At 47.9% G+C, this 14,109-nt stretch overlaps 1 protein-coding gene across 6 annotated transcripts in view; it reads left to right on the top strand.

The window, feature by feature from the left end:
* Asator (tau-tubulin kinase asator) overlaps positions 1-14,109 on the top strand; it is a 304,756-nt gene that overhangs the window by 112,718 nt on the left and 177,929 nt on the right. For 3 of the 6 annotated variants that reach the window (XM_070090931.1, XM_070090927.1, XM_070090926.1), the window contains exon 1: positions 6,845-6,983. The exons of 2 other annotated variants lie outside the window; for them this stretch is intronic. In XM_070090931.1, the coding sequence (XP_069947032.1) occupies positions 6,952-6,983 (32 nt within the window). In that variant the 5' untranslated portion in view covers positions 6,845-6,951. Of the gene's footprint in view, positions 1-6,844; positions 6,984-14,109 lie in introns of those variants that run through there. One more of the 6 variants, XM_070090928.1, reaches the window with a different exon arrangement.

The following is a 14,109-nucleotide window of genomic DNA, read 5'->3' as shown; positions in this document are numbered from 1 at the left end:
TAAGCTCCACCATCCTCCCCAGGAATTAACTGCGTTGAATAATTTTGAGCATTATTAAAGAGCTTTGTAGCTGTCAATTATCACATGCTCCCCCACACCACATGTATTGCTGGATTTCGCAGACTCTCTAATAATAATAATTATGATAAATAGATTAATAAAATAATTACAAGTTATAATAATTATAATAAAATAATAACAATGATAATATACGTAATAAAATATCTAATAATAACAATAATAATTATAATATGAATAATGATTATAATAATACCAATAATAATAATGATAATTATAATAATAATAATAATACCAGTAATAATAATAATTATAATAATACCAATAATAAAAGTAATACTGGATCTCTTGCATCTTAATCGACTATTCGCAGATTTTTACCTAGAAGAATTTCACAATTTTTGACTCAGTTATTCAATCATTCTCTCTTCTTATCTTCTTAGTAGCTTATTGATATTTGGGTGTTGTAATACTGATAATGAATAATATTAGGTTGTTGCAGTCTGATATTGAAGGCAGCCATCGGGGCTACTCATTTCTTTCCAGAGATTGTTCCACGGGCCCAGAAGCGGTTAAAAGTGGATTTGTTCTTGAAAATCGATATGGATTATATCATCCTCGTCTGCCTATATTTTCCAGTTCACAGTTTTGATGAGAGCGTGTTTCCCAGCCCACATGGTCGGGGCAGTGAGATTAGGTCGCTGTGTTCTTTTAGTGTGTGTGTGTGTGTATTCACCTATTTGTACTCACCTATTTGTGGTTGCAGAGGTCGAGTCTTAGCTCCTGGCCCCGCCTCTTCACCGGTTGCTACTCTCTCCCTGCTCCATGAGCTTTATCAAACCTCGTCTTAAAACTGTGTATGATTCCTGCCTCCACTACGTCATTTTCTAGGCTGTTCCACTGCCTGACAACTCTATGACTGAAGAAATACTTCCTAATATCTCTCTGACTCATTTGTGTCTTTAACTTCCAATTGTGGCCTCTTGTTTCTGTGTTCCCTCCCTGGAACATCCTGTCTTTGTCCACCTTGTCTATTCCACGCAGTATTTTATATGTCGTTATCATGTCTCCCCTGACCCTCCTATCCTCCAGTGTCGTCAGGCCGATTTCCCTTAACCTTTCTTCATAGGACATTCCCCTTAGCTCTGGAACTAACCTTGTCGCAAACCTTTGTACTTTCTCTAGTTTCTTGACGTGCTTTATCAAGTGCGGGTTCCAAACAGGTGCTGCATACTCCAGTATGGGCCTGACATACACGGTGTACAGTGTCTTGAACGATTCCTTACTAAGGTATCGGAATGCTGTTCTCAGGTTTGCCAGGCGCCCATATGCTGCAGCAGTTATCTGGCTGATGTGTGCTTCCGGAGACATGCTCGGTGTTATACTCACCCCAAAATCTTTCTCCTTGAGTGAGGTTTGCAGTCTTTGGCCACCTAGCCTATACTCTGTCTGTGGTCTTCTGTGCCCTTCCCCTATCTTCATGACTTTGCATTTGGCAGGATTAAATTCGAGAAGCCATTTGCTGGACCAGGTGTCCAGTCTGTCCAGGTCTCTTTGAAGTCCTGCCTGGTCCTCATCTGATTTAATTCTCCTCATTAACTTCACATCACCTGCAAACAGGGACACTTCTGAGTCTATTCCTTCCATCATGTCGTTCACATATACCAAAAATAGCACTGGTCCTAGGACCGACCCCTGTGGGACCCCGCTCGTCACAGGTGCCCACTGTGATACATCATTACGTACCATGACTCGTTGTTGCCTCCCTGTCAGGTATTCCCTGATCCATTGCAGTGCCCTTCCTGTTATATGCGCCTGATGCTCTAGCTTCTGCACTAATCTCTTATGAGGAACTGTGTCAAAGGCCTTCTTGCAGTCCAAGAAGATGCAATCAACCCACCCCTCTCTCTCGTGTCTTACTTCTGTTATTTTATCATAAAACTCCAGAAGGTTTGTGACACAGGATTTGCCTTCCGTGAATCCGTGCTGGTTGGCATTTATACTCTTGTTCCGTTCCAGGTGCTCCACCACTCTCCTCCTGATAATCTTCTCCATAACTTTGAATACTATACACGTCAATGACACAGGTCTATAGTTTAGTGCCTCTTTTCTGTCTCCTTTTTTAAAAATGGGAACTACATTTGCCGTCTTCCATACCTCAGGTAGTTGCCCAGTTTCCAGGGACGTGTTGAAGATTGTGGTAAGTGGCACGCATAGCATATCTGCTCCCTCTCTAAGGACCCACGGGGAGATGTTGTCCGGTCCCATTGCCTTTGAGGTATCGATGTCCCTTAACAGTTTCTTCACCTCCTCCTCATCTGTATGTATGTCTTCCAACACTTGTTGATGTATTCCTTGCTGGTGTCCCCATCTGGTCTGTCCCCCCAGAGGCCTTCCTGTCTCCACTGTAAATACTTCCTTAAATCTCATGTTGAGCTCCTCACATACTTCCTGATCGTTTCTTTTGAGTTCTCCACCTTCTTTCCTCAGCCTTATCACCTGGTCCTTGACTGTTGTCTTCCTCCTAATGTGGCTATACAGCAGTTTCGGGTCAGATTTGACTTTCGATGCTATGTCGTTTTCATACTGTTGCTGGGCCTACCTCCTTATCTGTGCATACTCGTTTCTGGCTCTTCTACTAATCTTGTTTTCCTGGGTCCTATGCCTCCTGTACCTTTTCCATTCTCTGTTGCATTTAGTTTTTGCCTCCCTACACCTTCGGGTAAACCAAGGACTCGTTTTGGTCTTCCTATTCTTTCTGTTTCCCTTGGGAACAAACCTTTCCTCTTCCTCCTTGCACTTTGTTGCCACATATTCCATCATCTCGTTTACTGATTTTCCTGCCATTTCTCTGTCCCACTGAATCTCCGGCAGGAAGTTTCTCATACCTGCGTAGTCCCCCCTTTTATGGTTTGGCCTGTCCCCTTCAATTCCTGTTACCTTCTCCACTTGTAACTCTACTATATAATCAAAACTCAGGACCACGTGATCGCTAGCTCCAAGGGGCCTCTCGTAAGTGATGTCCTCAATGTCTGAGCTGCTCAGGGTGGACACAAGATGTGTGTGTGTGTTTGTGTGTGTGTGTGTGTTTGTGTGTGTGTGTGTGTGTGTGTGTGTGTGTGTGTGTGTGTGTGTGTGTGTGTGTGTGTGTGTGTGTGTGTGTGTTTGTGTGTGTGTTTGTATGTGTGTGTGTTTGTATGTGTGTGTGTGTTTGTGTGTGTTTGTGTGTGTTTGTGTGTGTGTTTGTGTGTGTGTGTGTGTTTGTGTGTGTGTTTGTGTGTGCGTGTGTGTATGTGTGTATGTGCATGTGTGTGTGTGTATGTGTGTGTGTGTTTGTGTGTGTGTTTGTGTGTGTGTGTGTGTGTGTGTATGTGTATGTGTGTGTATGTATGTGTATGTGTGTGTGTGCATGTGTGTATGTATGTGTATGTGTGTGTGTGTATGTGTGTGTGTGTATGTGTGTGTATGTATGTTTATGTGTGTGTGTGTATGTATGTGTATGTGTGTGTGTGTTGTTTAAGCTGGACTTGAAAGACATTATGAAGGGCTAGTGTAGCTGCCACTGTGAAATGCTGGTTTATGTATCCGTAGACATTAATGCAAATTTCTTTTTAAAAAATGCACACACACAGTCTTAATAGTCATTACTCATGGTCATTAGAAGGCCATTGATACCTGGCTCACATGCCAGGTATCAATGACCTTTACTTGACTGCTAAGCCTATTCTGGCTTCCTTGTAGCCCATGATATTGTTTGTGTGAAGCAGTAATAGTTAGGGAAATGAGTGAGTCTGTTCATATGAAACTGTGCTCAGTTTTAATGACCGCTGCGTGGCCGTCATTGTTCCCTCAGAGATGCTGACTGTGAGAACAACAGTGTAACAGTGCTGAGGTTTAATTATGATTGTACAGCATCATTGTTTACTCAGAGATGCTGACTGTGAGAACAGCAGTGTAACAGTGCTGAGGTTTAATTATGATTGTACAGCATCATTGTTTACTCAGAGATGCTGACTGTGAGAACAGCAGTGTAACAGTGCTGAGGTTTAATTATGATTGTACAGCATCATTGTTTACTCAGAGATGCTGACTGTGAGAACAGCAGTGTAACAGTGCTGAGGTTTAATTATGATTGTACAGCATCATTGTTTACTCAGAGATGCTGACTGTGAGAACAGCAGTGTAACAGTGCTGAGGTTTAATGATGAGTGTACAGCATCATTGTTTACTCAGGGATGCTGACTGTGAGAACAGCAGTGTAACAGTGCTGAGGTTTAATGATGAGTGTACAGCATCATTGTTTACTCAGAGATGCTGACTGTGAGAACAATGTAATTTAACTTCTTTTTGAGTGCACTTGTGTGGTGTTCAAACAGGTTGTTAATGGTGGTTTGCGCATTCCTTCCGTCATCAGGTGAACTTTCATCGTGGATATACTACTAAAAAAATGGTTGTAAAAGTGTCACAGTGAGTATAAATGTTGTGGTGGGTTGTGAGCTTCGACCCTGAGACTTTACGGGAAGATGAAGTGTCACACTGCAGTACGTGGTTGGTGTTACCAACACTCTTTTTTCTCTTCCTTGGGTAAGTCACGGTTACTTCGCAGCTCTCAGGCGCTGGGTGAGCCCTTCCGGGTTTAGGTCTTCCCTGTGAATGAGAATGATGATGATGATGATGGTATTACGTGGTCAGGGAAGACATGACAAGTTCTGTAACTTGGCAAGTGTGTGTGTGTGTGTGTGTGTGTGTGTGTGTGTGTGTGTGTGTGTGTGTGTGTGTGTGTGTGTGTGTGTGTGTGTGTGTGTGTGTGTGTGAGTTGGTATGAGTTAGTCTGTGAATACAGCGTCTCATCCATCATCTTACTCATCGCCACCTCACCCATCACAGTACCTCACCCATCACAGTACCTCACCCATCACAGTACCTCACCCATCACAGCACCTCACCCATCACAGCACCTCACCCATCACAGCACCTCACCCATCACAGCACCTCACCCATCACAGTACTTCACCCATCACAGCACCTCACCCATCACAGCACCTCACCCATCACAGCACCTCACCCATCACAGCACCTCACCCATCACAGCACCTCACCCATCACAGCACCTCACCCATCACAGCACCTCACCCATCACAGCACCTCACCCATCAACTCTTGCCTCACTGCGGCTGTTTACTCAACAGACGATGACGTTCGCTCTCTGTAACCAAAAAACAACAGCAAGAGAAACAAATTGATACGTAAATCAAGTTGCCTCGCCTGCTACTTACAGATGATGTCATCACCTCAGGGATGAAGATGGTTCGGGGAGAGGGAAGTGTAGTAGGTGTAGGTGAAGCAGCTTTGAGCGTTCAGTCCTCACTGGTGTTCTGGCGACAGTAGTGAAGAGACAAGTTTTCAGAATGAGCTTTTATTAATTTCTGATGAAGATCTCACACCGAGATCGAAATAAGGATCAGCTATTCCCATTTATATATATATATATATATATATATATATATATATATATATATATATATATACATATATAGGGAAGTACCACCTCTATAGCTGGACTGGGGAGCCTCATCCTCAGAGAAGACAATAAACGTACCTCAGGGAAAGTTCAAGGTTCTCTCTGGAGCTGCTTGAATATTTTCTTCTACCACCCCCTATATTTTATATTCTATGAGAACATTTATATATATATATATATATATATATATATATATATATATATATATATATATATATATATATATATATATATATATACACACAATAAGATCACAGTAAACAGGTGATATCAGAATAGGCAAAACAACCACTGTAAAAGAATAGTGAAATTCCAAGCGCTTTCGTGACTTTTCAGATTATCAAGGAACTAAAGTTCCTTGAAAATGCGAGAAGTCACGAAAGCGCTTGGAATTTCACTATTCTTTCACAGTGGTTATTTTGCATATATATGCATATATATATATATATATATATATATATATATATATATATATATATATATATATATATATATATATATATATATTTATATATTTATATATATTTATTTATTTATTTATTTATTTATTTATTTATTTATTTATTTATTTTCCAAGAATTTACGAGTACATGTATTTTACGTCAGTCGTCGAAGTGGACAGCGAAGATTCATTGGCTGGAATGCAACTTTAAAAGTATTATTGCTGCTGCAATTATTGATTCAAAGCATTACAGCAACACTAAATTCGAGGGAGGAAAAGACTTACAGTGTGTCATTGGTGGGTGGTCGGAGGTTGTGGGTGGGGATGGGTGGGCGGGCGTGCGGTAGGGGTTGGGTAGAGAGGAAGGCATTTCTCTAGCACATGTGGTGTCCTCGATTATGCTGGGGCATCCCCATACCCTGCTGGTCGGGTGTCACGGCCATGCTGTCTCTTCTTCCTGTCAGGCTGACGGGATACACCGGCTCCAAAATATTAAATTGTACGATAATTTTCCATGTGTCGAGGATGACATTTGTATGTGGGTCATTTGTTTACTTAACCGCTGTTAGTGTAGATTATAGTGACTCGTCACGTACACTCTATCTTGAGATGAATTCCTCATCAGGATATAAAAAGAGTTCAGGTGGATGTTTAGTGGGCGTAGCCATGCAGGTCACCAGCTGGTTGGTGCGGGGCTTGACGTTGGGGGGGGGGGGGGGGGGTAGGGGCTGATGATCTAGGTGAGTAGTATCAAGGTTATCCCACTGTCCACTGATGCTGTTGATGAGGACGGTGATGTTAGAGCCGGTGACTTGTGCCAGGATCGTGGAGGCTGCTTCAGTTGACTGTGTCACATTGATAGTGGTGGTGGTGGGAAGGGGCCGGTCTCAGACGGTAGTACTACTCATACACTGCCCTGGGGGACTACTATAGGGCCAACACTAGTACTGCATTGAGAAAAACACGAAGTATGACAGCTGTAGAAGACACGTTATTGACAAGGTGAGTGTAGGTAGGGTAGTCAGTCATTCAGTTATTAGCTACATGTACCTGTACGTCTACTGTGATAGAGAAGAAATCCAAAGTCACAATAAGTAAAGTGAAAAATGTACAAAGTAGAACTGACCTCTTATCTGGCATTTAGGACAAGCATTTATCTTGTTGTTCTCTCCATTTTTTTTCCATCGTAATTGATGTCGTGAGTTACGGTACTCTGCCAAATTGTAACGAGTGTTTTAGGCCCTCGGGTGAGGATAAGCGAACTGGTGGCTACGCTGATGAGATCACCAGTAAAACTCAAAGACGACTACTTGACCCAGTCAAAAACTGGGCCAAGCTATATTCCAACCCAAAACCGGTCCAATGTAAAAAATATAGAGAAGGTTCTTCAGCTCGTGGCGGCTTTGAAGTTCTCATTAGATACGCTGAGATTGACGCTGACAACAGTGACTTTAACAGTTTTTCCAATGATGAATTAGGGAAGACTCCTGCTGGAGATGTGACGGTGTCTGCGCCGATGTGGCTGCTATTGGAACACACGTGTGAGCCCCACTGTACCCAGTACTGTGGCCCAGTTTTGCTTCATGTGAGCCTTGACGTGTGCAGGTGTGTGCCACCACGAGCTGTATCACAACCAAGACTACTGAATGTTGCAACAGTTTACCAACCGCAGCTTCACTAACATGACACATGTAACGTAACCTAGACGTAGTAAACATTACAACAGTATAGCCAACCTCATTTATACTGAATATGAGACAGTGTAACTAACCCATCTGTATTAAATATGACAAGGGAGAAACTAATTCCATCTTTAAGTGAATATGACAGTAGCGTAACTAACCTCATTCTACAGAGAATATGACGGCTGAATGACAAAACGATGTCGTGATGAATATGACACCAGTGTGGCTAACTCCAGCCCGCAGTGAATATTACAACAGTATAGCCAAGTCAAGCTCGGAGTTCATTATATATTTAACTAAACATAGCTGCAGCAAATATGATTACATTACAACTAGTACAAACCTTGTTGACATATAACATCAGTGTGGCGAGTCGCAGACTCATTGAATATGGCAGGCATACTCACCATTGTGACGGTGATAGTTGAACCAACCTTCCAAGCTAGATAGCCAGCATTTGCCTCAGTGAACGTGAGAGCTGTGCCACCAGCTGTCACCCAGGATGAACATGACTGTAGTGGTGCCTATACACCTGCCCGGGTGCGAATCCAACTGTAACACCGTTGTTGCCGGACAGTGAATGACAATGGTGTTGTCAGTAGCCAGTCACAGTGAACGACAGCAGTGTTATTATTATTATTATAATCTTGGGGAGCACTAAACCCGTAGGACTATACAGTGCTTGTGGGGTGGGGGTGGAAGGTATTCAGGCTTAATTCAGGGAACCGGAGCACAAATCCAATTCCCTAGAACAAGAGCCCCTCACCAGCGTCAAGGAACCTCCCTTGAGGGGACAGCAGTGTTACCAGCCATCTCTCTCTCACTCTCACTATATCTCTCTCTCTCTCTCTCTCTCTCTCTCTCTCTCTCTCTCTCTCTCTCTCTCTCTCTCTCTCTCTCTCTCTCTCTCTCTCTCTCTCTCTCTCTCTCTCTCTCTCTCTCTCTCTCACACACACACACACACACACATAACAGTCATAGTTACCACGGCACTAATAACACATGCGATAAAAATCTTAAGGACAATAAAGGTGTGTGAATGAGTGTTTGATGGCACTACTCACGCCAGGAGTGTCACGCAACTCCTTGGAGTGTCATGCAGCTACTGGGAGTGTAACGCAGCTGCTGGGAGTGTTACGCAGCTGCTGGGAGTCTCACGCAGCTGCTGGGAGTGTACTCAGCTGCTGGGAGTCTCACTCAGCTGCTGGAAGTGTCACACAGCTGCTGGGAATCTCACACAGCACTTAGTAATATCACAGCTGCTGGAAGTGTCACACAGCACCTAACAATGTCACAGCTGCTGGAAGTGTCACACAGCTACTGGGAGTGTCACACAGCTGCTGGGAATCTCACACAGCACTTTGTAATATCACAGCTGCTGGGAGTGTCACACAGCACCTAACAATGTCACTGCTGCAGGAAGTGTCACACAGCTGCTGGGAGTGTCACTCTGCAGTGTATTTATATGTAAGCGACCAGTAGTGTGAGTGTGTGTGGCTGTGTATCCTGGATTTCCGTCTCTATTTCTGCAACATTGTAAGCTTCTGATGATGTGATGATTGCAACACGAAAGACTTAGAGCTATCATTCTACTCCCCCTGTGGTTGTTTTGCATCTTGTATTACTCGTTCGCGATTATTGCATAATAAATATCTCTAGATTCCCTCATTAATTAGGGTTATCATAATGATAGATATTTTTTTTTTATATTTCGCCAGTGTTGACAAGTCATTTATTCCTGGTAACACTAGACAGACCGCAGTTTTGGCTGGTTAATGATTGGGTTTTGGAGACAGGAGGAGTTGCCTACTCAGTAGAAATGAGCTTGTTGTTTAGCGTTAGTGAATCAATGGCGGTGAGAGTGTGTAGGCCATGTTGACATTGTTTTCCTGCCGCCTTCTCAACTATCCTCTTCATTGTGAGGTACACCAGGTTGCCATTCACCTGACATTTCTAGCTTTTCGGGTCAGTCCTCGCCTACGTGCGCATGCTGCTAACAACACCGGCATTCCCGTGTCAGCCCTCACGTGTGCATGCTGCTAATAACACTGGCATTCCCGTGTCAGCCCTCACGTGCGCATGCTGCTAACTACACCGGCATTCCCGTGTCAGCCCTCACGTGCGCATGCTGGTAACAACACCGCCATTCCCGTGTCAGCCCTCACGTGCGCATGCTGCTAACTACACCGGCATTCCCGTGTCAGCCCTCACGTGCACATGCTGCTAACAACACCGGCATTCCCGTGTCAGCCCTCACTTACGTGCGAATGCTGCTGACGACACCTGCCTTCCCACATAACAGAGCTCTGGTCAGGTCCATGATGTTATGTATTGGCTGGCATGTTAGCAGCATGGCTGACCTGAAAGCTAGCAAAGTCTCCCAAATCACCCTCTTACATGCGATATCCAGCGTCTGCCAGACTGATGGCTGACCAACACCACACTTGTCAACACATTATTTGCCCGTCCACATTAAATATTCCAGATTCGTATGTCAAGTTCTTTATGCCAGTAGATTTAGGAAACAGTTGAGTGCAATTATAAAAGGTGATAATCTCTATAACGTGAATTACTGTAGAACTGAGAAAAATAAAGAAATAAAGATAAAAATTAATATTAAAAGCTTCGTTAATGTTAAGTTTATTGTGAAAATAATAGCGTATAGAGGTGATAAATTAGAGAAAACTTCTTTATTAAATCAAACTCATTGTGGAATACAGTAGTTCCCTGTACCAGACGAAAGTCATATCTTAAATGAATTTCCCACACCCACTCCGGCACAGATTATTCGTATGTTGTGATTCTTAAGGAAGAAAATGAAGGTAAAGGAGTGGGAGCTGCCCTGGCCAGGTGTGGGCGCGGCTTGGCCAGGTGTGGGCGCAGCCCTGGCCAGGTGTGGGCGAGGAGATGCTTCCCTCAGAACAGCCGCCCGCCGCACACCCTGGCTCGGTTAATATACTTTTTTAATGTTTTTACTGCGGTGATTTCAGTGTACGGACCACCTTGCCAGCCACCAGTGGTGGAGGCTGAGTGTGAGGACCACCTTGCCAGGCACCAGTGGTGGAGGCTGAGTGTGAGGACCACCTTGCCAGCCACCAGTGGTGGAGGCTGAGTGTGAGGACCACCTTGCCAGCCACCAGTGGTGGAGGCTGAGTGTGAGGACCACCTTGCCAGCCACCAGTGGTGGAGGCTGAGTGTGAGGACCACCTTGCCAGGCACCAGTGGTGGAGGCTGAGTGTGAGGACCACCTTGCCAGGCACCAGTGGTGGAGGCTGAGTGTGAGGACCACCTTGCCAGGCACCAGTAGTGGAGGCTGAGTGTGAGGACCACCTTGCCAGGCATCAGTGGTGGAGGCTGAGTGTGAGGACCACCTTACCAGCCACCAGTGGTGGAGGCTGAGTGTGAGGACCACCTTGCCAGGCACCAGTGGTGGAGGCTGAGTGTGAGGACCACCTTGCCAGGTACCAGTGGTGGAGGCTGAGTGTGAGGACCACCTTGCCAGCCACCAGTGGTGGAGGCTGAGTGTGAGGACCACCTTGCCAGCCACCAGTGGTGGAGGCTGAGTGTGAGGACCACCTTGCCAGCCACCAGTGGTGGAGGCTGAGTGTGAGGACCACCTTGCCAGGCACCAGTGGTGGAGGCTGAGTGTGAGGACCACCTTGCCAGGCACCAGTGGTGGAGGCTGAGTGTGAGGACCACCTGGCCAGGCACCAGTGGTGGAGGCTGAGTGTGAGGACCACCTTGCCAGGCACCAGTGGTGGAGGCTGAGTGTGAGGACCACCTTGCCAGCCACCAGTGGTGGAGGCTGAGTGTGAGGACCACCTTGCCAGGCACCAGTGGTGGAGGCTGAGTGTGAGGACCACCTTGCCAGGCACCAGTGGTGGAGGCTGAGTGTGAGGACCACCTTGCCAGGCACCAGTGGTGGAGGCTGAGTGTGAGGACCACCTTGCCAGGCACCAGTGGTGGAGGCTGAGTGTGAGGACCACCTTGCCAGGCACCAGTGGTGGAGGCTGAGTGTGAGGACCACCTTGCCAGGCACCAGTGGTGGAGGCTGAGTGTGAGGACCACCTTGCCAGGCACCAGTGGTGGAGGCTGAGTGTGAGGACCACCTTGCCAGCCACCAGTGGTGGAGGCTGAGTGTGAGGACCACCTTGCCAGCCACCAGTGGTGGAGGCTGAGTGTGAGGACCACCTTGCCAGCCACCAGTGGTGGAGGTCTCAGTAGTAGTAACCAGTAACCAGTGTACCGTAGACTCAACGACCAACCGTCTCTCTGAGTCACTGTCTATTCATATTGCGCTGACCTGGCATTATTCAAAGACCCTCTATGGGTACGTGGGCGGCCAGTCAGTCAGTGTTACGAGAGGAGCAAGGAGGCAAGGTAACGGCTGTGGGCTCTCTCCACATTATCTGTAATTATACGTAATACCAGCCTACGTGAGTATTTCTTACCCAATCCACGATCGAACTCCCACATGATAGAGGCTGAGTGTGAGGACCACCTTGCCAGCCACCAGTGGTGGAGGCTGAGTGTGAGGACCACCTTGCCAGCCACCAGTGGTGGAGGCTGAGTGTGAGGACCACCTTGCCAGCCACCAGTGGTGGAGGCTGAGTGTGAGGACCACCTTGCCAGCCACCAGTGGTGGAGGCTGAGTGTGAGGACCACCTTGCCAGCCACCAGTGGTGGAGGCTGAGTGTGAGGACCACCTTGCCAGCCACCAGTGGTGGAGGCTGAGTGTGAGGACCACCTTGCCAGCCACCAGTGGTGGAGGCTGAGTGTGAGGACCACCTTGCCAGCCACCAGTGGTGGAGGCTGAGTGTGAGGACCACCTTGCCAGCCACCAGTGGTGGAGGCTGAGTGTGAGGACCACCTTGCCAGCCACCAGTGGTGGAGGCTGAGTGTGAGGACCACATTGCCAGCCACCAGTGGTGAAGGCTGAGTGTGAGGACCACCTTGCCAGCCACCAGTGGTGGAGGCTGAGTGTGAGGACCACCTTGCCAGCCACCAGTGGTGGAGGCTGAGTGTGGAAACCACCTTGCCACCCACCTGTGGTGGAGGCTGACTGTGAGGACCACCTTACCAGCCACCAGTGGTGGAGGCTGAGTGTGAGGACCACCTTGCCAGCCACCAGTGGTGGAGGCTGAGTGTGAAGACCACCTTGCCACCCACCAGTGGTGGAGGCTGACTGTGAGGACCACCTTGCCAGCCACCAGTGGTGGAAACTGTGAGGACCACCTTGCCAGGCACCAGTGGTGGAGGCTGACGGTGAGGACCACCTTGCCAGCCACCAGTGGTGGAGGCTGACGGTGAGAACCACCTTGCCAGCCACCAGTGGTGGAGGCTGAGTGTGAGGACCACCTTGCCAGCCACCAGTGGTGGAGGCTGAGTGTGAGGACTACCTCGTCACTCACCAGTGGTGGAGGTTGACGGTGAGGACCACCTTGCCAGCCACCAGTGGTGGAGGCTGAGTGTGAGGACCACCTTGCCAGCCACCATTGGTGGAGGCTGAGTGTGAGGACCACCTTGCCACCCACCAGTGGTGGAGGCTGACTGTAAGGACCACCTTGCCAGCCACCAGTGGTGGAGGCTGACTGTGAGGACCACCTTGCCACCCACCAGTGGTGGAGGCTGACTGAGGATCACCTTGCCAGCCACCAGTGGTGGAAGCTATGAGGACCACCTTGCCACCCACCAGTGGTGGAGGCTAACGGTGAGGACCAACTTACCAGTCACCAGTGGTGGAGGCTGACTGTGAGGACCACCTTGCCAGCCACCAGTGGTGGAGGCTGAGTGTGAGTACCACCTTGCCAGCCACCAGTGGTGGAGGCTGAGTGTGAGGACCACCTTGCCAGGCACCAGTGGTGGAGGCTGAGTGTGAGGACCACCTTGCCAGCCACCAGTGGTGGAGGCTGAGTGTGAGGACCACCTTGCCAGCCACCAGTGGTGGAGGCTGAGTGTGAGGACCACATTGCCAGCCACCAGTGGTGAAGGCTGAGTGTGAGGACCACCTTGCCAGCCACCAGTGGTGGAGGCTGAGTGTGAGGACCACCTTGCCAGCCACCAGTGGTGGAGGCTGAGTGTGAAGACCACCTTGCCACCCACCAGTGGTGGAGGCTGACTGTGAGGACCACCTTGCCAGCCACCAGTGGTGGAGGCTGAGTGTGAGGACCACTTTGCCAGCCACCAGTGGTGGAGGCTGAGTGTGAAGACCACCTTGCCACCCACCAGTGGTGGAGGCTGAGTGTGAGGACCACCTTGCCAGCCACCAGTGGTGGAGGCTGACTGTGAGGACCACCTTGCCACCCACCAGTGGTGGAGGCTGACTGTGAGGACCACCTTGCCAGCCACCAGTGGTGGAAACTGTGAGGACCACCTTGCCACCCACCAGTGGTGGAGGCTGACGGTGAGGACCACCTTGCCAGCCACCAGTGGTGGAGGCTGAC

The sequence above is a fragment of the Cherax quadricarinatus genome, chromosome 33 (genome assembly GCF_038502225.1).
Source record: "Cherax quadricarinatus isolate ZL_2023a chromosome 33, ASM3850222v1, whole genome shotgun sequence".
In the NCBI taxonomy this organism is placed as follows: Eukaryota; Metazoa; Arthropoda; class Malacostraca; order Decapoda; family Parastacidae; genus Cherax; species Cherax quadricarinatus.
Note: the sequence above shows the minus strand (reverse complement) of the source record. Positions and strands in the feature narration are given on the sequence as shown.